Genomic DNA, 24,778 nt, shown 5'->3' with positions numbered 1-24,778 from the left:
AAAAGTGTATTTGGAAAAAAAAATCAGCACATTACTATAAACACATTATGTATTATCCAAACATGCTCATTTTTTAAAATTTACTTCTTTTGTCCTTGTCTCTGACAAAAAAAAACAACAAAAATTTGATCTTCGAGTCCTGACCTGTTGTGTCACGCCGGACGGCGTGCGTGGAATTTCCTTGCGAACAACTGTCCTGCCTGCTCCCTCAGGCTGTGATTCAGTCTTCGCAACAGCTTGGCCTCTTCCTTTGCCACCGTCAGGCATCGGCTGAGTGTTCTGCCCAGGACGCATCCCCTGTGTTGTCCTGGCAACAGGCTTGATGTTGGCAGCGGGGGAGGTGGGGGTGGTGGCAGGGCGGGCGCTGTTCGTGTTTGTGTTGCCAGGTGCTACAGGGAGCTCACGTAGGTTGCTGTTGCGCTGCTGCATTTGCTTGGAGACAGGTGTGTTCTGAAGAAAAGGCCAAATTTTGTGTTTTCAAACCATTTAGCTCAGTTTTTATTTACTGATTAAAAATAGACACGATACATATAACAACGATGGCAACATTTTATTCTTTCATTCTTAAACTGCGACCAGTTTAAGAATAAAATTAATGAGATAATATGTTAATCACTCACCATTCTCTGCCTGTTAGACATGTGGCGCTGTTGGGGGTTCAGAGGGCGGGGATTCATCTGTCTTGGGCTGCCATGCCCCTGCTGTTGATGGAAAGGATTCTGGCCATGGTGCATCATGGGGCGAGGCTCACCGAGATTTAGCTGCGGCTGCTGATGGTGGGGTAAGTCCTGCCTATGGTGTTGCTGCTGCTGGTGCATGGGCTGATGGGGTGACAGCGGATCATGATGTGGAAGCTGGGAAACAGGAGGGCCGTGCATTAAGCCCTGAAAAATCAGGAGGAAAGGAAGAAAAGCTTAATGAACACATCTTTTTCTGAAACAACAGGAACAGGACTAGTTTTTCTGAAAGTTGTTCCCAACATTGGAACGAGAAATCTCTACATAATTGAGCTCTAACTTGTGTCCTCATGCATCCAACTAAATAGTACTAAAATAATGCTTTAATCACTAGAGGGCGCTCTTGTCTATGTCTCCAGTCAAAATGCAGCAGTGCCAAACACAAGAGCCTCAACACTTTAGCAGCAATGAATATGATTACTAGTCAGACCAAATTATTGAATTTAGAAAGCACGTCTAACTGTGGTAGAAGAGGAGAAAAAGGGTTAAATAAACAAACATTCACTAAACAAACAGACACAAATACACACAGACATCTAGTGGTTATAGAAATCACTTACTCTTAGTCGTACCTGCATCCCAAACGGAACTTGTGTAGGAGGGAAAAGGTTCCCCTGTTGGCCAAAAGCTTGACGAGGGCCCATGAAAGGCCTGGGCTGGTTGGGGGGTCCACCTTGTTGATTTAAGTTCACCATTCCCGGGTGATTTTGGTGGGGAGGGATGTTGTGTCTTGGGGGTTCTCTCCCAAACAGTCCAAGCGGGCCCTGGCCCGGGTGGTTGAAGGCTGGTCCTGGTGGGCCGAAGCCCATGTGGCCCTGGCTGGGCAGCTGCTGCTGGTGGAGGTTGTTGCTGCTGTTCATCAGAGGGCCGGGGCCCTGGTGATCAAACATGTGCTGCCCTGGAAACCGTGTTGAATCTGTGCGCTCTGTTTCCACATGAGGAATAACAACAACATAAGGGAGATGTCAGCTTTCTTTCCTTGAGACTACACCGGTAACTAAGACTCTGGATGTATACTGTTATAGCATGAAAAACGGATACAGCCAGCTCTCTCAAGGTGAACGGAAAAACAAACATGTTGGTTATTAACTCTGCAAATGAAATATGTATAATGCCATTTCCAGGTTTCATTCTGACGTATATAAATATATACACACATGAATTCTACATGAGTTCTGCTAACCAGAAAGCTAGCAGCATACCCTGTAGGTATAGCGCCAGAGGTGATGATGAACAGGGTTAAATATGCTACGAGAGCTTTGCTATCCTCATCAAGGCTGGATGTGAGACTCACCTCCCATAAAGAGGGGTTCTCTGTCCTGGGGGCCTTGAGGTGGCTGGTTCCTAAAAGGCTCCATGTGATGAGGGGGCCGCTGGGGCTGACCGAAATTACCAGGCATGTGCTGCTGAAAGTCTCCCGGTCCCTGGGAAAACACAAAACTCATGAATTATAGGCCATTCTGGGAACTCAATAATCACAAACAAATTAAACTAATGAAAAATGGGAATTTGTGAGGTATTGCATTGGGCAGAAAGCGCTTGTAATTGAGGTGCTAGGGTCATTAAAAAGATGCAGAATCTTGAGTTGTAAACATCAATATGCATGCCAATATTAAAGAAACCCTTCAGCATGAATTTGTGAGCAAACCTGCATTAATGCTACTCGGGGCTTCTAAAAGGCTTTTTTTCTAACAAGGAAAGGGTATTTCACGAGGGGATAAGTGCCCTCATCTTTGTTTCAACCACTTTGTATGTTAGACAGCTTTCCACTCATCGCATGCACACCACTCCCAATCTATCTTCCAAGGAAAACTAGATAACCATTTAATCCCTCCTTGGAATTCGAATCCCCCTCATAACTGTCTCCTTTATTCTTTTAAACATCCATCTCTGTTGAAAAATTAACCTGCTATTCAACACGTGCCACTTCCACAAATGGGCTGCTTGCCTCCTCCAAGCCTATTGTAAATTACTTAAGATGCTATCAAGGCTTAATCCATCTTTATTCCACTGCTGTGTGGAGGTATTTAGAGAGAAGAGGTGTTAGAAAGCTAGAAGGCCAGAGTCCCAAAAACTTGCTTAACATAAAGTTAATCAAAGAGGCTTACAAAGACTGAGGATCACAATGGGGGCACAATCATGCCATTCTGAAAGGTCAGGCAGGCAGGTTTGCACAATGAGGACTCCAGTGTCCATATAATACCTCTCGAATAACACGGCTCATCCTCTCACGTCTAATCCTTGATAAACAGTCGACTCGCTATGTAACTGATGCAAGGACAGTGCTTAGTTGTGATGGGATAACCGTGACAAATATAACAGAGATGGGCCAAATGTCAAACTATATAACAAAGAATGGAAACTTGAGTTTTTGTTTCTGGGTTTAACATAAGACTGATATCATTTACTACTTGTGCTATTTTCAAAGTAGTGAACACTGCTGTAAATTAATAATAGCTAAGGAGAAAAGATTCCTACAAAGTGTCTGCAGAGCAGGCGTCTCTTTCTCAGACACGACTCATCATCGGATAATTTTTTAAAACGCATTTGTTGTTTAGGTTTAAAACAACACAAGCTTTCTGACTTTAACAGTTAGCTTTGAGCAGATAGAAAGCGCATGCTTGGCTATTTCCTGGTTTTTCCATTAACATTAATCAATATTTAACTGAGAACGGGCACCAAATCAAAATAATTGTCAAAATAATCCTTAGTTGCAGCTCTTTTGTGGTGAAACTAAATGTGTGAAGAGTAAAAATATTCGTAATAATGACTTTAATTGGTGTTGAGATTAATATTTCAAAACCTGTCTCCACCAGCAAAAATTTAATGCAGTAATACTAGAGGCTATGACCCCCAATTCGCCTGGCCTATTAACAATTAAATTTGATGGGATGATAATGTATGATAATCATGAGTAATCAGGTGCCTGCCGATAAATGGGATGTTGCCGGCTGGTATGTCACCTGCATTTCAAATTGTGTCCTTGGCAACACCAGCCTAAATGCAATTGACAGCTGGGGAATCCAACACTATGCTGTTCATCAGTCCAGTTGTCTGGATACCTTTCCAACCCACCCTTGTACTGCCAAAATAGCTCTTTGCTACGGTGCCATCAATAACCAGCACAATCACAGACCTCAAGAAACCGGAATGCTGTGATACTGACACTAAAGGCCAGAAATTTGTGTAAATAAAAATACATTTTTGACAAAGACCGACTACTGTGCAGAGGTCTGGCATCTGGCAGCAGGGTTGTAAATTCACATGAGCGCAATTGGATGCAGCCATTTCCAATGGCTCATTTGCATAAATCCATATAAAAGGCGCTCTCCAGAAAGATGTCAGTCAGTACCAGCACCACCTGATGCCTGAGCATCATTAAGTAGAAGGATGGAGTAACTTAAGGCACCCTGGGTGACTTTCTAGCGAGTGATTTCCTTCAATACAGTAATTACTTTAAAGGCATTTCTGTCATGTCTTGGATGGGCTCTTTGTGAGTGAAATAAAGGACCTTTTCTTTCAGGAAATCACCGACTTAAGATCAGCCCGTCTGACGTGAAATTCTGCCTTTGCAATATGTGGTACACCCGAGCCCCATCAAACCACCACCCCGTTTCACTAATTTAGATACTGTTCGAAAAAGGTCTCTGTGCCTTTGGGATACAAACTTGTGGAAAGTGAATTTTAACTGGCAGTATATCCTGGTTTCACAATTCCATTATATGCCAAGCTGACTAGTCTGAGCCCCAGCCCATCCATAAAGAGCTACTAAGTAAGTCCCGCCACTGCAGCCCCAACCTCTAAAAGTCGACCGCCTAAAGCCCCTATCACGCATTTCCAGTTGTGCAGCCAGGCTCCTATCAGTGTTTACAGATTTTCTTTAACAGTATTTGGCCTGGGCAGACAGGCTAATTGAAGTAATGATATTGCCCTCACTAAAAGGGACGCTAACCGTGTGAAGGAGGAGAGAAAGTGAGGCGAAAGAGAGGTAGAGGAGCAGCTGCTACTCACAGGGAACCTCTGAGGACCCACAGCAGGTCTGGGCTGGCTCTGAGCAGGAGGCATCAAGGGCACTGCAATGAGAGGTAGAAAGAGAGCAAGAGGAGGAGGAGGAGGGGGAGGGGGAGAAAATGAAAATGAGAGGCAGTAGGCAGAGAGAGAGAGGGTGGTGATTGTAGAAAGGAAGGAGACCATTAGACATATCCATGCTAAAGGCTCTTAGTCAGGGGTACATGTTAAATTTTAGCTCAGTGTTGCTGCACAAATCTGCCCCCTCCCCAGTTAGGTACAGACCAGGGAGCTCAAGGAAATAGTAAATACTTGCTTGAATCAACAAATATAAAAGAAGAAATTTCTTATTGTTTGAAATGTTATTTTTTTAATGGCATTTTCTTAATAAGCATTGGTGAAACCATATGCCAACATCCAGCACTGGTAAAGAAAATTAAAGTGGAACATATAAACTACACAACACAGATGTACAAAAGTAAATAAATAAAATGCACTTGCACACATATGCGCACACAATCCTAACCTCAGGCACCCCCAGATCTTCCAGCAAATGCCTTTCTCTTGGGAGCACAGCCCACACTGCACACGCTTTCCTAACACAATTTCAATCTCGGCCTGGACAGACAGGCCGGATAACCCATCTCAGTGAATGAATGCATACTTGAGTTATTGTAACACTGTTCATCTTCAGTGCCCATACTAACAAATTTAAGACATCTCATCGGGTCATATATGGCATAATTTTGTGAATCTACTCTAAAAAGTGTTTAAATACATTTCCAGCCACCATAAAGAAACATGGCTTAATTTGGGTTTTAGCTTGGTTTTCGCAGCATATGAAAGCCAGGCCAAAGCCCAGATTTTCAACTTCTAGATTAACTTTTATCTTTGTCCTTAATCTGTGTTCATTTCCTGTTTTTTGTTTTGTTTTTAAATTAAAGATGTCTCCATTGCCAGTTACTGTGGTTTAATAAACAGGCAAATAGATAAACAGCCTCTTGTAACTTCACTGAGTTTATAAGAAACCATCAGTTACAATTACTACCACGGCCCAAAGATGAAGAACTGACCATCATCACTAATGGGATGGCAGACTGGCTCGGTCGCAGCCTCAGGCGTGTGTGGCTACACTGAGTGGGGGTTCCCTCCCCACCTCACAGCCGAGAGGTTTGCCGGACAAGAACCCGGGGCAAAACGCTGTGTTGCTTACTTGAAGTTTATGCATCGAAAACTGTTCAATAAACTAATTTTTTCCACTTACAGATTATTTGCAGACACTGAAGCTACAATAACAAACACTGGAAATACTAATGAAGTCACCGTTTGACTGACTTTGTGCGCAGGTGGGATTCTCAGTTTCCTGTCAATTTCTCGATTTTTTGTGTGTTATATCTTTGACTCCAAAAAGTTGCACACAACAAATACGACTCTCTAAAGCAATGTGGTTTCTTATGCATTAAAACCTGTAAATGTGTATATAATTATGAGAGATTGGCTTGATCCCCTTGTTAATGGACAGAACTGTTGAATATATAAGTTCTCCAGCAATTTTAGTTTTAACACTAATCCAAAGAAAAACTGAATAAGAGGGATATATTAGGTTAAATAACAAAAGTCACCCAGAAAGCACTGGGTTGACGCTGGAGAAAGGTACCTTGAACGGGTGACGTTGCAGGCCCTCTGAAGTGGGGGTTAATGTGGATGTTCTTAGGTTGTGGAGCCTGTTGCTGGTGATGTGGAGGGAAGTTGGGTGGCGGGGAATTCATCAGTCGTGGTGGCGGCTCCATCTGAGGTCGCAGCGGCGGGGAGCGATGAGACATGTGCGGAGGGATGAGGGGCTGAAGGGGCTGCTGAGGAAGCGGACGCCCGTGATCTTGGAAGTGAGGCGGTCCGCTTGGACGTGAGGGGTGGTGCTGCGGGGAATGCAGCTGCTGCTGATGAGACTGATGAGGAGGAAGCATTCGCGAGGACTGCTGTTAATTGGAAAGAGAAAGGAAAGCAGAGAGGAGGGAAAACCAAAACAACCCGTCAAAACACCTTCCGATCTTTTGGATTCTGCTATGATGCGAGGACACACCAACAAGTCAATTCAACAGCAAGAGCAAAGACAGTATGGTAGAAATAGGATGTACGTCTGTTTTCTTTATGCTGGGTTCAGACTCTGTGATAACAGCCTGATTGTGGCCTCATACAGATGATGTAGGCTTCACTGTTAATCGAAACTGGAGCAACTGTCCTGACAACGTGCTATGTCAGAATATTTTGTGAGGTTGACCATTATGAGCAAAGTAAAACAGGAATGATGCTGCCAGTGTAGCTCAATAGATATCATGTGCAATCATGATTAATAAAGGAGAAACAGCAAGTACTCCGTCATGTCTCTCAGTTACAAAAAGGCAGGTTTTTAATGACTATGATCGCTAACTCTGCCACAGTGACCATCATTAGAGGTAGACAATTTTTGCACTGTGAACCCAGCGTTAGATTTCATCAACCTTCATTCAATAAAAATATAAAATCTTTGAAATATGCTACAAAAATTAAGAAAAACAAACAAAGCCAACACTTAAAAGTCATGCCACCTGCTACCACTGGAATATCCCTGCCATCGATGCATCAAAAAAATAATTATATAGTTAGGTGATGTTTCAAATGGGTCCTTGATAATTGGTCAGTATGTTTACCGAGCAAACAAACAAACATGTCAGTGACCAAATTAGTCAAATAGTTAAGCCTGACAACTAGAGTGCCTTGTAAAAAGCACACACTTATTAACGGCAGCCAGCAGGATGTTTGTGGTGTTGGCATGTCATCCCTGTGCCATTAAATTTTCATTTCCAGTGTTTACGTTTGGTTTTGAATTTTAAAGCCTATTAACACTAATTAATACAACCTAAAATAATGCAGTGCTGGAGTTGGATTTCATCTAGCCTTGAAAAAGAATCACTTTAATCAGTCTCAAGCTGTGAACAACGGGGGAAACACCCAACTCATACTTTTATTTGTTACCTGAAGCCTTGATCTAAAAACGTAAAGAAACCCAACACACCTACACAGTTTGTTTTATTTAAAAAAAAAAAAAAAAAAGAATAACATTTTTATTTGATAAAATTAATTTACATTGTAACTATTTATATCATATACCAGTGTATAAAAAGGCCCAGGATGTGCTGAAAAAGTATTAGTTACTTGCACATACACATGCACATTATGGTACATGCTCAATGTGACTTTTTCACCAATAATAAATGTATATCAAAAGATTAAATGGTTGGAGCTCAGTCCTGTGTAAAGAGCAAACAATTTTTTATAATGCTGTCTAAATGAACAACTGCTAAATCATTTTCTATAATCCATATATCACTGACTACAGGAGAGCAGAGAGTGCTTTGACTTTCTTTCCATGTGTAATCAACCATTGCTGTGGTGCTTTTAGATAGGAAGGAGAGCAGCAGCAAAATAAATACATGTCAAGTACTTAGACACGCTGCCTTGTAACTGTGACGAATACAAGGAGGTAAAAAGTTGAGCCATTTCAAATCATCTTATTCAGTGAAGCCCTCATGCTCCCTTACAGTGAAGTGACACAGTACTGAGTGATGCAATGCTCTGTGCAGCCAAATAGGAGAACGCTTTAAAAACATTCAGGTGGATGACTTGACAGTGCTTTACCTGCATGCCCATGTTTCCCATCGGGGGGAATCTCTGGTCGTTCATTCTTCCTCGGTTTCCTCCTCTATAATCTCCCATTTCAAACCCTGGGAAGCCTCCTCTTCCTCTGCCTCCTCGTCCCCCACCTCGGCCTCTGCCTCCGTAACGATTTTGTTTCTTCTGCCGTTCTTGCTCCTCGAATTCCATCAAATCTCGCTTGGCCTTCTCTGACAGTTCTGTTTATACGTGGAACAGGAAAAGGAGGCACTCATACATTAAACTTAAATCAACGGAAGTTTAAGTAATGTAAATGAAGCCTATAAGAGTTTAGAGAGATTCAATGTTTCAGCATCTTTAAGCATTCAGGCTGTCAGTGGATACAGAATAAATTATTCCCAGCAGGAATAATTTGTACCTAGTGTTTCAGGGATGTTCCGCCTTTTGGAGCCTGCATCTGCCAGGCGCACAACAACGCCCTCCTTTCTTTCAGATTTGAACCTTATGCGGCCAGACTCTTCATCTTCCTCGTCTTCTTCATCCGATTCCTCCTTTGTTTCTTCTTCTTCTTCTTCTCGCACAGCCTCATTTTCACCCTGAAGGACATGCTCCGATGTTAGAAACAGAAGACGTCTCCTATCCTAACATTTGCTTCACCATTTTTACTCTGTGGCTTGCTGTGTTTAATTTCATCATTGGCTTTATTGCATGAAAGGACATCCTAAAATTCATGCTGGTGTTTATTGAATATACACCAATAGTTGGGGGCCAGTAGCCAGAAGGTTAAAGCATATACTCCCATTGCTACCAATCAAGCTCTATGCATTCCTAGCTAACAAAGCCAGCCCTCAAGCTTGATTGTACCATGTGAAGTTGTAGCACCACTTGTTCATCCCGTTTCAACACTGAAATAAAAACAATGAATCTAAAGAAGCTGGCTTCAGAATACCTCCTCCATGTCATAGACTCTATTCCCTTCAGCAGTGTCTTCATTCTGCTGATTTCCCTCCACCTCCTCTGTGTCCTCCCCTGCGCCCTCCTCCTGCTGGGCTCCATCTTCATCAAGAGGCTCATCACCATAGGGGGTTTCGTATTCTTCATCCTTTAAAGATGAAACGGTTAATATGCATCAATAAATTGACAACAGATTTCTGATTAGGACCGGCAATGGGCAAATAATTTTTTATTTTTCCTGTTTCTGTTGAAAATAAAAAAACATTCTGTTTAATAAAAATGCTGTTATAGATTATCTTTTTTCCCATCACTAAGAGCTGAAATGAACGCAAGAGGTGACATGATGACATACTTTGCAGTGCAGATTGATAAAATTTCAACTTTTCTCATTAAAAAAGGACAAAAAAATAAATAAAATAAAAATGCTATGGTGAGGTTTTTGGGGAGGCACCAGACAACCCCACCCCTTCCAAACCCAAATTATCATAACAGTAGGAGCAAGGCTTCATTACTATTCCTGACAGCATTTGAAATTCAATGAGATGTAAATGTTTGACATGATATACAGAAATGCAGGCGCAGATAAAAACACTCCTCCCCGCTTCAATGATGGTGAAAATATCATTGACTGACTCCTCACAAATCACTCCGTTACTGTCCACGCTGATTTCACTTCAACCCATGATGCAAACACTGAGCTGTGATCCAAATACACAACTCAGTCAAAAAAAAAAAAAATCAACACACAAAAGGTGCAACATAGCTGGAATATGAGCTGCCAGCGATTCCAGCATCCGAACTGCACAATACCCTCTAACAAATACCAATGGCTGAATAAGGTCAGATTGTATGTCTTGCAGTGATGTTAGGTGATGTTAGGTGTTGTGCTCCATTAACCTGCCAGCAGCAGCTCCACGTAAAAAGGCAGAAATGGGGGGGGGGGAATATTCCAACCAAACCAGGCGGATGGACAGTAAGCCCCAAGGGAGGCACAAGAACAGCTTAATCCTTTAAACTGTTCCACAAAATGCTCAATGAATACCACAGTGAGCAAAATGTCAAGGCCATGCAGTCTAGTGACCTTGTAAACAGGCATTGCAGATAGCTGAAATACACCTCCACACCTGCAGACATCTCCAAAATATCCAATCCAAAATAGGCAGCCACTTGTGCTAAGAAGGTCAACATCTTATCGTTGTTTGGAGAAAGACGGTAGGCTAATATATCTCTGTCAGGTGACACACACAATCACACCATAGTAAATGGAGCATAACAGACATTTGCACATGGATCTGGTCTTATCTTTGATCCTCTTAGCCCAGGCTAAGAGGAAAGGAAAACGAATAAAAGGGAAACTCACATCAATCATTAGAAAACTGTATGGAGTGTCCTCGGGAAGGTCAATAATCTTTTCACCTGCATGAGACTTTATCAGATCCAGTCTAAAGGCAGAGATAAAAGCCCCCCACATTAACCTCTGCCGATTGGCAGCACATCTCCCTGACACAAAGCAGCTTCTTACTCCCCCAAAGATACAAGGCCCAAGGTCACAATGGCACAGGGATTTGGAGGCGACAGCAGAGCATTACCTCACGCCAAACAAGCTGTCAACAAAACTTTGTCAGCAAGATGGAGAAATTAACTGGCAGGAAGTGATAATGAATCTAATCCTCCCCTGCCAAAAAACACCGACCAACATCTCCTTCTCCTGAATAGATTTTCAATCCTGACTGACCCTGTACTGAGACAAGAAAATTGACATTATCTCTTGGACACAATAGAGCTGGGCAGAAAAGGGGGAGAGAAATGTGTGTGTGTTTAGGCATAGATTTGAACAACTGAGGAAATGTGAGAACTCACTTGAAATTCACCATCAATAGGCTCATTGATTTGGATGTTTAGCACACCATCCTGATAGTCGTCGTCAGCCTCTGCTGGCTCTCCAGCGTAGCCCATTTGGTCTTCGGAAATCTCTGCGCCATCTTCTTGGCCATATTCCTCTGTATATGCCTCATCCTCTTGCTGGTACTCTTCCGCCTCCTCCACATCCCCTTCTTCGCAGCCCTCTGCACCGAGGTTCACAACGTCATTGGTATAGTCTGCTTCCTGTGAGTTGTCCTGCTGGTCATAGGATGTGCCCAGGGTATATGTGGTATTGAGGCTGATATCCTGACCACTGAGAGGAAGTGAAAACATTTTTAACATCCCATAAAACAGAAATGAGGGATGATGGAAGTCTAAGCAAAGATGAGGACACAGATATAAGTGGATTACCTTTGATCTACGTCTTCATCATCACTTCTGAGAAGATCATCATTCAGCTCTTCATCTGACATTTCTGATGGATTCTGAAACATACAAACAAACAAACAAACAAACAAACAGGGCCATTATGGTGTTAAACATACTGTTCTTTAGATGTGTGCGTGTGTTGGTGTGTCTGTTTAAGGTGTGGGGGCAGGGGACCACCTCCAACCCCAAAGGATGCTCTATTCCCATGTGGTGAAGGCAATCTGGACAGGTCAACAGAGTGCTTTTTTGTCCACTGTACTTCCTCCTGGTTCACATCAACAATTCCCCCTGTGGAGGAGCCACCTGCTACAAATCCACTGATCGCATCACTTTCTAAATGTTCCACAAACACCATCAACTAATGTTTAGGATGTTGTTTTCCGGTTTTTAAGCAGAGAAACCATACCAACAGCTTGGCACAAAGCGCACACACAGCAAAAAAATGTGACTTTTAAAAGCTTTTAGCTTATTCTTACCTTTTTACCTGACAGCCAGTCCTCTTCCAACAAATCCTCTTCCAAATCACTTTTGTAGCAAAAAGACAAACAATGACAGGTGAGTAGAGTTAGACATCAGCATGTTACTTAATACTGCCTTACATAATACTGTCAACTCTCTATTCAACTAGCAAGTTAAACCTGTTTAGGTAAACTCTTCTTAAAAAAAAAAAAAATAATATACATATATATATATATATATATATATATATATATATATATATATATATATATATATATATATATATATAATTCTCAACTTTTAACAATAATAATATTATTGCAATAAAAGATAAGTAATTTCAGCAGCATCTTGACCAATACAAGGGATGTAAAAGTTCTAAAACACAGGCCAAAATCCATTACACACATTTCAATGATAACAGCAGGTTGTGCCATTTAATATAATAAAGAGATGGATGCAATAGTTTACCTCTCAAGATCATGATCTTCACCTCTCCTTCTGCGTGATCGCTCAGCACCGGGTTTGTCATATTCATCAAAGTCAAAATCTGCAAAAAGGACAGTTGTGCTTCAACATTAGCTCTAACAAGAGCAACGTAAAATACTAACAGAAGGCTCCCACATGGATTTAGAGGTGGGTGGTAGGCGGCAAGCAGGATAGTGGCTCGAGCCACTTTTTTATCATTTATGCAGATCTGTTAAGACCAAATCACATGCGGCGTTAGTAAGATTTAACAATGAACAATCACTTCGTTACACATAAAGCAGGATAAAAATCACTCCATGAAAATAAATACGTCTGCATTTTCAACATGATTTGGGAAATCTGGCAACGGCTTAAAATAACTACAAAATATATAAAAATTAGTTTTAAGGTGAGACATAGCCCACATTTTCTTCATATGCCATAGGCCTATTATTCTCACTATGATGCTTGTTTTAGTGGGACCGTGTATCCATTAAAAATGGAGGAGGCTCCTTGCCTGTACAATTAAACTTTTACATTTACTTTGCAAATGTTGGTCAAAAACACTGAAGACTAGTGTCTCTTTTCTACCGACCATGATGCAACACTTGAGCTGAACGTCAAGCCACACATGAATTTATGTCTTGGCAGGACTAACGCAGATGGGCATGTTTCTCCACCATCATGTTAAAGCTGAGTTGTAGTAAATCAAAATATATTAAAATATTTAAATTTTGGGTTGGAAACTAGCGCTTTTACGAATATATATTTTATGTATCTTAAAGCTAAGAAATTCCTTTAATATGTAAAGCATTAGACTAACATTATGGAATCGGGCTGCACAATTAATTGAATTTTAATCTCGATCACCATTTTGGCTTCCCACAATTAATTGAAATTGATCAAGCGACACTGAAAACGCGTGCTTCCCCAATGGAACACAAAGCAGAGGCAAATCAAGCGCTTCCTAAATCAGCACCTGACCACGTGCCTGCATGTGCCAATCACAGCTGTTCCCTGTGCAACAAAGCTTCAATTTTCCTGGACTAGTCTGGACAAGTAACATAATGTTAAAAGACAGAAATACAACAAACTTCAAATGTCTAATACAGCAGGTGGTGAAGAGAACATCATTTGTTCTTTGGAAATACTTTGTATTTAAGGCAAATTTTGTCAACCAACCAGCAACACAATGAACTTATTCAACTCCCTGAAAACACACCACAAACTGCTCTGCAATAAAGGCTGAGGGAAAAAGCAATGGGTGCTCAGACATCCATGAAAGTGAGCCTGTGCAGTGCATCAGTTTCCATCCAGCTCACAAAAATACACTGAAAAACCAATGCAATCACATTTAGCCAAAATAAGCACCCAATAAACACTTTGCATAATGAAAGCTTCAGAAAAATGATACATTTACTGGACTAAAGATGGGCTACCTCTCAGCGCAATCATTTTTCCAAAGTAGCAAAACCTGCACTATATGCAAACAATCAAAGGGTAAATAAAGAGGAATCTCTTTTCAAGTACTTTGCTACAAGTTTTAGTCATATCCATCGCCCAGGTTTGATTAATGGAATGAAATACTTTATATTTTCCTTCTAGGAGATGCACTTGAGTCAAGTGAATAAACACCTTGTCTGAAAAGTAGAGCAGGGCGATATGGCCAAAAATATTTATCACGATATATATTTGAAAATTTGCGATAACGATATAACCGACGATATAATTGATGCGAGACAAAATACAACTCCACAACATTACTAGCGCAAAAAGACAACCTTCCATTTATTTTCACTTAAACAAGAAGCTGGTTTTTATGTACATTAAAGCTTTATAAAAATGTAACAGTGCAAATGCAAATTCCTTGCTGAAAGTTTAACCAAAAGGCATTTCCAGTAGAAATGGGCTGACATATCCTGAGCATAACCATGTATAATATCCACTGAAGTTAAAAAGAGGTGCTTTGCAACATTAAACTGCAGTGTGCAGTACGCATTTTTCGGACCATAAGGTGCACGGGATTATAAGGCACATTAAGCGAAACAAAGCAGTCAGATAAATCAAACTTTATTAAACTCATTCTTCTTGCTTCCTCCACTTCTGTACCATTGATTCATTAATGTTGAATTCTCTGGCAGCTGCTCTATTCCCATGTTGTTGCAGTATATTAATGACTAACCTGGTATTGTGGATGGATTATCTCAGTTGTTCTCCTGACTGAAGTTTGGTCCGTTTACAGCATCCTGCCATGCGATTGCATTTGTCTCTAACCATGAAGAACCTTCACGTTAACTTTTATAAGTGGAAAAGTGTTAGTGTTCGTCCTCCAGCTTCACTGTTTATGTTATGCTAACATAGCTGTGTCGCTAGCGATCACGTAGCACATCATTATATACCAGCTAGCCAAACTTCAGTAACCCTACAAACGTCACTGCTGTTTAGTTTCCTGTCTTCATTTATGTTGGAAGTGATAGCAGAGCTGTACATTTGAATTTTTTCAGAAATCTCTCAGTCAGAACATGCAATATCATGCTTAGGTAACTAGCGAAACTAGCGAGCTAACTTCCGCTAGCTTCCTGCTAACTTCTAACTCCGTTAAATGTAATAACTTTTGTTTTCATGGATGCCTGGAAGTTGAACTTTATAGTTACACCTGGTAAAGCAGCAATGCTGATCGTTTTATTAAAGATGAAAGAATTTAGACAGTTTTTAACTCTAAGTGATGCTGCAGTGTTGTTTGACCTGAAGTATACGGAGTTTAGGACCCAGATTACTCCCAGATTTAAGAGCATCTTAGAACGGCCGCTTGCATGTTCTGCAAAAAAATGTGCTTTGTTGTGTATCTGACGGACAAACACCAAACCAGTTCCACATCACGGAAGTTGCACCATTTTTACAAACCAATTCTGGTTCATCTGTTTCACTCAACAATCGGCCATGTCCGTATGAAAACAAAGGCACTGCGCATGCGCGTTTTACTCCCATTCTATCGCGATATTTCATTTTCCTATCGTTGCCTAACATTATACCGGTATTACCGTGAACGGTATAATATGGCCCAGCCCTACTGAAAAGCTTCTTTAGTTACCTGAAATGTAGCACAGTGTATTTTTCCTCAATAAAAGCAATCAATAATCAAATGATTGTCCATCTTTTTATTATTATTTTTTTATTATTTTGGCCATAATTTTGCAGCCCTGCAACAGACCATGTGCTTTTCACAATCTGAAATGCCCCTAAACTGCAAACACCCTGCTGCACATGCTCCTTACCCCAACAAACTGCCGTTATTGTTGCAATGACATGTGTATCAAGAGCCTATTACGCAAACTGATCAAACTCTTTGAAACCTTTCAGAGAAAGAACACAGATCGTCTATCATGGACGATCTTAATTTGTCACAGTAGCCAATTCAGGCAAACCAACTTTATTTATATAGGAATAGGTTAAAAAATACACATAATACAAAGGAGTGCAGTGTACAATGATGTGTACTCAATAAGCGATGGGCCTCGTGTCAATAAAAAGGCACATCTGATAAGTTTAAAGGCAGTGATCATCCATCCATCCATCCATCTTCATCCGCTTATCCGAGGTCGGGTCGCGGGGGTAGCAGCCTAAGCAAAGAGGTCCAGACCTCCCTCTCCCCAGCCACCTCCTCCAGCTTGTCCGGGGGAATACCAAGGCGTTCCCAGGCCAGCCGAGAGATATAATCTCTCCAGCGTGTCCTGGGTCTGCCCCGGGGCCTCCTCCCGGTGGGACATGCCTGGAACACCTCGCCCAGGAGGCGCCCAGGGGGCATCCTTGCCAGATGCCCGAACCACCTCAGCTGGCTCCTTTCGATGTGGAGCAGCAGCTGCTCTACTCTAAGGCTACGTTCACACTGCAGGCGAAAGCGCATCAAATCCGATTTTTTGACCCTATGCGACCCATATCCGATCATGCTATGACAGTGTGAACGGCGCAAATCCGATATTTTCAAATCCGATCTGGGTCACTTTCGTATGTGGTACTGAATCCGATACATATCCGATGTTTTAGAAAGCGACTGCTGTTTGAACGGTCAAGTCGCATTAAATCCGCCTTTTACGTCACCGACACAAGACTGAAGCCAATTATCAGCGCCAGAGAAGCGCCCGAGAAGACCTCGCGAACGCTTCCTGGCCATCCAGTGTAGATGTCAGTGAAACTGTTGGGAAGACAACGTAAACATTTTATTTGTACTGTATAATCTGCAGATTCTGACAGAAATCTACAGCTATCCTTTGAAGCACCGCTCCTCTCTTAAACAGCAATAAGGATCATTATTAGGTTATTTACATTATTATGTAAATAACAAAATAACTTAAAGCAAAAATTGGGAAACGTGAAGACCGAAGTCTTTATATTAACGGCCATCAGTCAAACAATACTGTTGCTCTGGGTCTAAACAGAGCGCGTTGTGTGTGACGTCTTCTTTTGCGCATGCGGGCCGCTTTGAGCGTTCACACTAGAGAGCGTTTGCTGTCGCATTTTATTTGTAGTGTGAACACGCAGACAAAAAAATCGGATTTGATCAAAAAATCGGAATTGAGCATTAAGACCTGCAGTGTGAACGTAGCCTAAGCCCCTCCCGGATGGCCGAACTTCTCACCCTATCTCTAAGGGAGAGGCCAGCCACCCTTCGGAGGAAGCTCATTTCCGCCGCTTGTATCCGCGATCTCGTTCTTTCGGTCACTACCCACAGCTCGTGGCCATAGGTGAGGGTAGGGACGTAGATCGACCGGTAAATTGAGAGCTTCGCTTTTACACTCAGCTCCCTCTTCACCACGACTGACCGGTGCAGCGTCCGCATTACTGCAGCCGCAGCCCCAATCCGTCTGTCGATCTCCAGCTCCCTTCTCCCATCACTCGCGAACAAGACCCCGAGATACTTGAACTCCTCCACTTGGGGCAGGAACTCATCCCCGACCCGGAGTGGGCACTCCACCCTTTTCCGGCTGAGAACCATGGCCTCAGATTTGGAGGTGCTGATCCTCATTCCCGCTGCGTTACACTCGGCTGCGAACCGCTCCAGTGCGAGCTGGAGGCCCTCACCCGATGAAGCCAACAGAACCACATCATCCGCAAAAATCAGAGATGAGATTCTGAGGCCACCAAAGCGGCAGTGATCAATAACCCGATTTTAGGTTTTGTTTGAAAATGGCTAGCACTGACGCAGATTTGGCCTCCATTAAATCAATAAATGTTCCGTTCAAACGTTATAGACCTTGATGCAACTGGGGTAAAACTCACTGCAGCAACATGATCAATGAATGTCAAAGCAGCTGAGATATTAACCACTCTGATCAGAACTTTCAGAATTAAATCAGAGAGATAAAAGAACACAGATCAAATTATGTGGGCTCACCTAAATCTGAAGAACTCAATTTTAGCAGGTTTTCCAAACAGCCTTGAATAGAATCTGTCAGGCTCATTCTATTCAAGATAGCATCCCTACACTTAGAACACAGCACATGCGCAAAATGCAACCTCTGATTCTCTGAAAGCCAGACATCATATGAGCAAAAAAAGGGACGGATGCTCAAAATACTGACAAATTGAAATTGTTTAAATTAGGGATGCACTGACTGATCAGCCAGGGATTGGAATCAGTGCATTTTCAGCATTGTAAGCCCTCTATATCCAATTACCAGCCAGTGTGTTTCATACAGGCCACATACTAAAATTCCTATTAACATGCAAGTGCTTCAGTGTGAGTGAAAACAAAAAGTTAATCAAAGTAAGGCACGAAACTAGCACGAAAACATTTGTAACAACAAACTTAATAAGACACTTAAAACACCCTCACATAAACATTTTAAAGAAGCTACCAAACGCAACTAAAGCTAAAGCTATCCAAAACCATCCAGCTATCCATCAATCTAAAGACATCAGAGCCAGTCACAAAGCAGAAGCCTTGGTATGAGAGAAAAATGTCAGCGTCCTGTTAGCAAAAGTTGATTTTTCTTTGTGCACGCTATCAATTATACCCCTTAGAAAGAAAATCAGGATTGGCAAAAGCTGATAATGAAAGGTCACACAAAATAAATAAATAAAAATCAGACTCAACCAAGAAAATTGCGATCTCTACTTTGATTCTAAGACGGGTGGATATAACAATGTGCTCTGCTCTGCTGACTTCGACAAAGCTGGAAGAGGCTCAGGTAATTTAATTGTGATTTAAATATCAAGCTTAGCTCATGGGCGTCCTTCTACATCCATGAACCTTTCTCGCCTCTACCCATCTCGAGCAGACCATCCTTCATGACCCTCCCCAAAACTAAGGCTGGTGCTCCCTGACAGACAGTCGAGCATGAAACTTTTATCTGGTAAATTACACGATGTAATTCAGAATAATTTTCTGTTTTATCAGTAAAGTGTTAAAAGCTACACAGCATGGCGGGAGTCACTGCTGACGGTGGGAAGTCGGGTGTATCTGTAGTGAGAACGCTTTGCACCTTCAGAGTATTCAAACAGAATGAAGCAACACATCACGTCTTTCCCTCCAAAAATAATTCCAATAATTAATAAAGATAAAGCGAATGGAAGCATGTCGGCCAACAGCAGCACAGCCAACCATTAAAAACAAGTTTAACAATGAACTCCCACTGGTAGACATTTTCATCATTCACAGAGCCTACTACCTTGTCTACAGTCTATGGCAACGTCAACGAGAGAGCCACTTGTGCTATTAAGTACCAAACAACTGTTGCAGGAAGCATGTGTCACACATAAACACACACAAGGCATGACATGCAGGTTTCCACCGGCAGTGTGCTCAGAGGTTAATAACTGTGTGTCAGTGATGCAACAAGAACTATATTCAAGACCCTGAAAATAATGTAGCAAAATTTAATTAACCTATTATCAATTTTAATTTTTACATTTGCACATTTTCTGTTCTGGCAAAAGTTATTCTACTCAAAGGGCAAATTAGCAGCTTTAAAATGGGCTCTTGAATCTGGGTTGCCTAATAATTCAGTCTCTGCTCATCTAATTATTCTGTATCTGTGCTTTCAGCTCGAAAATCTACTCTGACAGTAGAGCCTGATAAAGCTGCCATTTTTAAATAACATCCTAGAAAAGCAGCCATGCACTGAGCATGGGATTTCAACAGAAAAACTGTTGTACAGTTGACCGCCATCAGTGTCAACAATAATTATGTATGAGTCAGTTGTTTAATGGACTGCTAAAGGCACGAATCACAAACTCTTACATTTGGCATTGAAGTTAGGCTAAAAAAGTTTCTGCATTCATGCAGTGCAGGAGAATAACTGGTTAATTTAACATATGAACTTGACAAAAAGAAAGGCTATAGCATTCCAGTATGCTCATGCTGTCAGAAACGGTAATCAAAATAAAATATCTAAGTGTGATTGCTTGCTAAATTACATACAGGCAAAAATACAGCCAGAGCTGGCCCATAAAGACAAATAAAATAACCCATAAGAAGAAGTAGATGGAAAAAACCAAACAAACAAGTAAAAAACAAAACATAAAATCTGTTTTTGGTAAGAAATCTCATGTCTAATGCCTGTAGTGGCTCTTTACTGCTGTTTAACAAAGTCCCAATGCAGTGTGTTTCATCATGACTTGTTCAGTGGTGCATATCAGACAGCTAGCAAGATGTGGTCTTATTTAAACGCTATAATATTTCATTTAAATTGTATTTATACAGGGCCAAGTGACAACAACAGTCGAATCAAAGCAAGTTATATTGTATGGTAAAGGCCCTACAATAACAGAGAGAAACCCCAACAAACAAACAACCACCCTTTAAGCAAGCACTTGGCAACAGTGGGGAAAAAGAAAGCAGGAAGAAACCTCTGCAGGAGTAGGCTCAGGAAGGGGAAGCCATCTATTGCGACTGGTTGCAATATTTTTATTTTAGGTTGCCGCCAAGTCGCAATTCAGTCATCCAGTGTGAGGTCCTTCATCCAAGTCAGTATGGCCTCCTAAATGTAGTCTGCCAATGTAGTAGCAGAACTGATGTGTAGAAAATAGGATTGCAGCTGTTTGATGCATTATCATCCTCTTATTTATACTGAATAAAGTGACATTTTTAACTGCCCCCTCCAGCAATCTCTTAGAGATCCAATCTCTGTATGGGTTTTATTTGAGGTAAAAGCCATTGGTCAGTCCGGCCTTGGGGTCCCAACCAATTCCAAAATCCAAATGATCCCAATTTTGTTCAAGTGTTTAGAGTCTGGTGCCTGTATTTTACCGCTTGTAATCAAATGTATTAACTCTTACTGTAATTGTGATCGTAAGATGGCCTCTACAAAGCAATGCTATCTAAACACAATGTAGGAATCACTATGGGGACATACGGACCGCGTTAACTGCGTCATAGTGCCCTTATAGAAATGTGCAGTTGTGAGTATAGCTACGATACTGGCGAAAAAGCCATAGAATAACAGCCTGCACTGCAGGTAGTTAGGTGCATAATCAGTGTTAATCATCCATAAAAGAGTATGTTGTGGGGGGTGGCGACTACCTTGAGCTATCAAAATTAGCTATCGATAAAAGCGCTACTGCGATCAAAAAGGGGAAAATACCTGATTAGAGAACCATTATATCTGCTTTAAAATTCAAGAGAAAGCAAATAGGACCCATGGCTTATTTTATATTATGCTTAGCTATTCAGGAATCAAGTGGTTTTTTTCAATCCCACCAGATACCAGACTAGCAGCGAGCGTATTTGCTAATAATGTTAGCAAACAGGCCAAAAAGGAAATTCAACGCTAATCAGCGCTTGACTTTGTCCTCAATGTATTAACAATAGCTTTGGGAATTATGCACAGCTGGAGCGTATTACAAATTTAAACTTGTTGAGTTAACGTTGTGTCCGGTATTTTCGTCTGCTTATATTCGTTTTCGTTTTACAAAGCTGGTTTAGCTAATGGCTAGCGTGCGGCCTTCTCTCATTGAAGCCGTCTGTTGACAGTACGAACGAGCTAAGTTAGCTTGACTTAGCTCTGAGGCTAACTTAACACTATCGACAAAATCAACTGATATTACTCACCCTGGTCGTTGGATGACATGATGCAAGGCCCGTCCCGCTTAAAGTGTGATTACTGTACTGCAGAGTGCATTTAATCTTCAGTACTTCACCATTTTCATGGTTTAAAATATGAGACTGGCAAGAGCTTCTATGCGGCAATGACTTCAGATCACGACCAGGATACAAGCATGCTAGAGATGGGTTTGCAGCGATGATGCATTGTGGGTGGGGAAAGTCCAGCTCCCTGGATCGGTTTGCTGCAGGAAATCGAGCTCTCTCCGTAGACATATGTTCGCCCTCTACTACTAGGCTACATGCAAGATGAGGGAGGGATATTTACTTTACATCTGGATAAGGTATGAAGTTGACTTCGTATTAGTTCTACAAAAAGCATACATCATTAACACAATAATAAATCTGAATATTATGTGGCATATTGGTAAGTAAGTGTATTACCTATAAATTCAAAGTGACCTTTTCAGCCTTTTTTCAGGTTAGGGCAGCTGTGGCTCTGGAGGTAGAGCGGGTCTACCATCAGGCTGGTGGTTTGATTCCCAGCACTTTTAGTATGCATGATTTACTGGGGATACTGAACCCGCAGTTTCCCCCGAGCGTGAGCGTGTGAATTCTTAAAAGTCATTAGGCATAGAAAAAAAATTGTGTATGTGTTTGATTGGATGAATAAGGAACTGCAGTAAGAAAGCACTTTAAATGCTCAAATAGAGTTCTGCACTACATAAGTACCAGCTCATTTACAAAATTCAGTACTATACAAAACTTTATTGAAAAGTATAAAATGAAGGGTACATTGCACTGCAATACCTTTAATCTATTCTCCTTTTTGTAGTTAAGCATCATCCACAGAGGAAAAAGAGATGCACATTTTAAGTTCCTATGCGCTCTCTGTTCTTTAAATGTTTTCTGCTTCTTTCCCCCACAGCTTTAAACATTCATGGTACTCATTCAATTTTTAATAATCATTTAAGAATGAACATGCTTTAGCTGGATTAATCCTGCCCTCAAACCTCTCCTTGTAATGTTTTTCCAAGGTATGAAAAATTAGGATTTCCACCTGTGTTGGGGAACTACTTGCACTAATGGAAGGATAATGTTATAGAAACATAATGGTTTTTGTCATGCATTATTTCGGCAAGGCTGATGAGGTTTTTATAACACTTACACCAGTGGTAATCCTGTTATAAATAAAGCCTTTTTTAAATTCTAGTTTTGCAGTTTTATTTTTCTAATTCCAAAAAATACATTTTAAAACCAAAACTTTTATCTTCCTTTTTGCTATAAAAAACACACCTGTACTCTTGCACAATATCAAAGCTTTAGTGGAGACTGTTCCCTAAAAGGGACAGTGGTGCTAGGTACTTCCTTATCCTTTTGCCAAGTCTCAATCAACTCTCTGATAACTTTGCTCCCTAAAGGAAGAGTAGACAGCTTCTGCACTAAGAAAAAACAATGACTAACAACAAAAATCAGGAGTCTTTTTTCTGATTGAATCCGAAACTTGGAAAAGGAAACTAATTCAGTCCCCTGCTCAGCTGAATATGCTATTTTGCACACATGAAATCATGAAGAACAGAAGAAATACTTGTTATCTTTAGAAAGGAAACAACCTCAGGCATTCAAAAGGTTGCATTTATTGTCTTGGCATGAGATTTTTTTTCAATACAGAGAAGAGATCACAAACTGGCTTAGAACACTTGAAACTCATGAATAATACAAAATATTCTGGTTGTTAATTGGATTCCATATGTTTCAGTGCCACATAAATACATTAACACTAGAACAGAGAACAAAGAGAAACTTCTTTCCATTGGTCAGCTTTATGCTAGTGGGTGAAGTTTGCCCTTAGGGTGTCTGCTAGAAAGCCTCAAGGCAGAAGACTTTATGAAGTCTATGGTAAGCTAGTATAAAAAGTGAAACGTGTTGGAATAGGGAGGAGGTAAGGGTGGATGAATGGGCAGAGCACAAGACTTTCTCCTGGGAGACACCTGGAGTTTGTGTCCCATGTGAAACCAAGAGTCAACTTTGGCCTTTGTTAAGCTTTGTTTTCAGTTGTATTTTAGTTTAAACACAGGTGTAACAACTCTGTAACGGGCCTGGGGCAGATATTTTTTGGGCCCTTACTGCCACCAGAGCAAAAACACCATCTCACATTCTCTCTATATTTCTCAATAATCAATACTATCAACAACATCATTCTAGCTTTTGAACAGCACTGTGGACAGAAGCTGCACTCAGAAGTCGGAGAATGGACACATTTAGTGCTCGTTTAGTGCTATAAACTCGACTAGTTAAAGTGACATGAAGACAACTGTATTACTATAAACATGGAACAAAGGAGAGAAGCCCATTGACCACATTCAACAATCATTTCCAGTCGACCAGCTTCTAGATGTATTTTCACATGTAGGTGGTAATAATGTTTCAGTCATTTAGAAAAAGAACTTTATCTTAGCAACACATTGATAACACTGCTCAAATACAAAGTCTATCATCCTGCTCTCTTCTCTCCTTCCTCTTCTGAGCACCACATTTTTACTTTGGCTTGCTAAATATAATTTATAATGCTGCTATGCTGACAAAGTCCTCTATAGTACAGCCTACAGAAAACTTGATGTCAACAAGTTCGTGCACATCATCCATGGGCACCAAGGTCAAGAAGACAAGTAAAGTATTTCCCAGCATATTTGTCACCAAGACTTTTCAGAAATTCAATTCATAAGGAAAATGTATATTACATAAATCAAGTTAGCTAGAACCATGGCTTAAACATACGGTGAAACATTTATAATAGAACAAAGCAAAAGATCATGATATGAGCTGTGGAAGTTTGTGGGGTTCTCTTCCACGGTCTTCACGCTGTACAGGCTCCAGTGATTCTTTTAAAAAGCAGCTGAAGACATTTCTATACAGACAAGCTTTTAATTCATTTGTTGTTTTATTTTTTCATTTTATTGTCTTATATTTATTTCTGGTTTTATTATAAAACACTTTGTGATTTCTATCTGTGAAAAGTGCTATTTATATACATTTTACTTACTTTTACTTACTTATGAGTTAAAACAAATCCTTTTACAGTCGGTAGCAAAAGTACCTTCATCAAATTAACTGTCTATATGTAGGAAAACTTAAAGGCAAGCAGCTTTACATTGTTTCATGGTTCAGC

General features: G+C 41.0%; 1 protein-coding gene across 4 annotated transcripts in view; it reads right to left on the bottom strand.

Annotated features, from left to right (window-relative positions):
• rbm33a (RNA binding motif protein 33a) overlaps positions 1 to 21,855 on the bottom strand; it is a 32,363-nt gene extending 10,508 nt beyond the window's left edge. The window contains exons 1-14 of one of the 4 annotated variants that reach the window (XM_004546819.3): positions 21,619 to 21,855; positions 12,573 to 12,651; positions 12,119 to 12,167; positions 11,625 to 11,698; positions 11,211 to 11,526; positions 9,346 to 9,498; positions 8,815 to 8,992; positions 8,421 to 8,635; positions 6,403 to 6,721; positions 4,749 to 4,810; positions 2,032 to 2,161; positions 1,298 to 1,662; positions 621 to 884; positions 145 to 450 (exon numbers count right to left, since the gene is read on the bottom strand). In XM_004546819.3, coding sequence (XP_004546876.2) covers positions 145 to 450; positions 621 to 884; positions 1,298 to 1,662; positions 2,032 to 2,161; positions 4,749 to 4,810; positions 6,403 to 6,721; positions 8,421 to 8,635; positions 8,815 to 8,992; positions 9,346 to 9,498; positions 11,211 to 11,526; positions 11,625 to 11,698; positions 12,119 to 12,167; positions 12,573 to 12,651; positions 21,619 to 21,637 — 2,529 coding nt within the window. In that variant the 5' untranslated portion in view covers positions 21,638 to 21,855. The remainder of the gene's footprint in view (positions 1 to 144; positions 451 to 620; positions 885 to 1,297; positions 1,663 to 2,031; positions 2,162 to 4,748; positions 4,811 to 6,402; positions 6,722 to 8,420; positions 8,636 to 8,814; positions 8,993 to 9,345; positions 9,499 to 11,210; positions 11,527 to 11,624; positions 11,699 to 12,118; positions 12,168 to 12,572; positions 12,652 to 21,618) is intronic. The other 3 variants (XM_004546820.3, XM_004546817.3, XM_004546818.3) reach the window with 3 other exon arrangements.
• Between the last annotated feature and the right edge of the window lie 2,923 nt (positions 21,856 to 24,778).

The sequence above is a fragment of the Maylandia zebra genome, linkage group LG9 (genome assembly GCF_041146795.1).
Source record: "Maylandia zebra isolate NMK-2024a linkage group LG9, Mzebra_GT3a, whole genome shotgun sequence".
NCBI lineage: Eukaryota > Metazoa > Chordata > Actinopteri > Cichliformes > Cichlidae > Maylandia > Maylandia zebra.
Note: the sequence above shows the minus strand (reverse complement) of the source record. Positions and strands in the feature narration are given on the sequence as shown.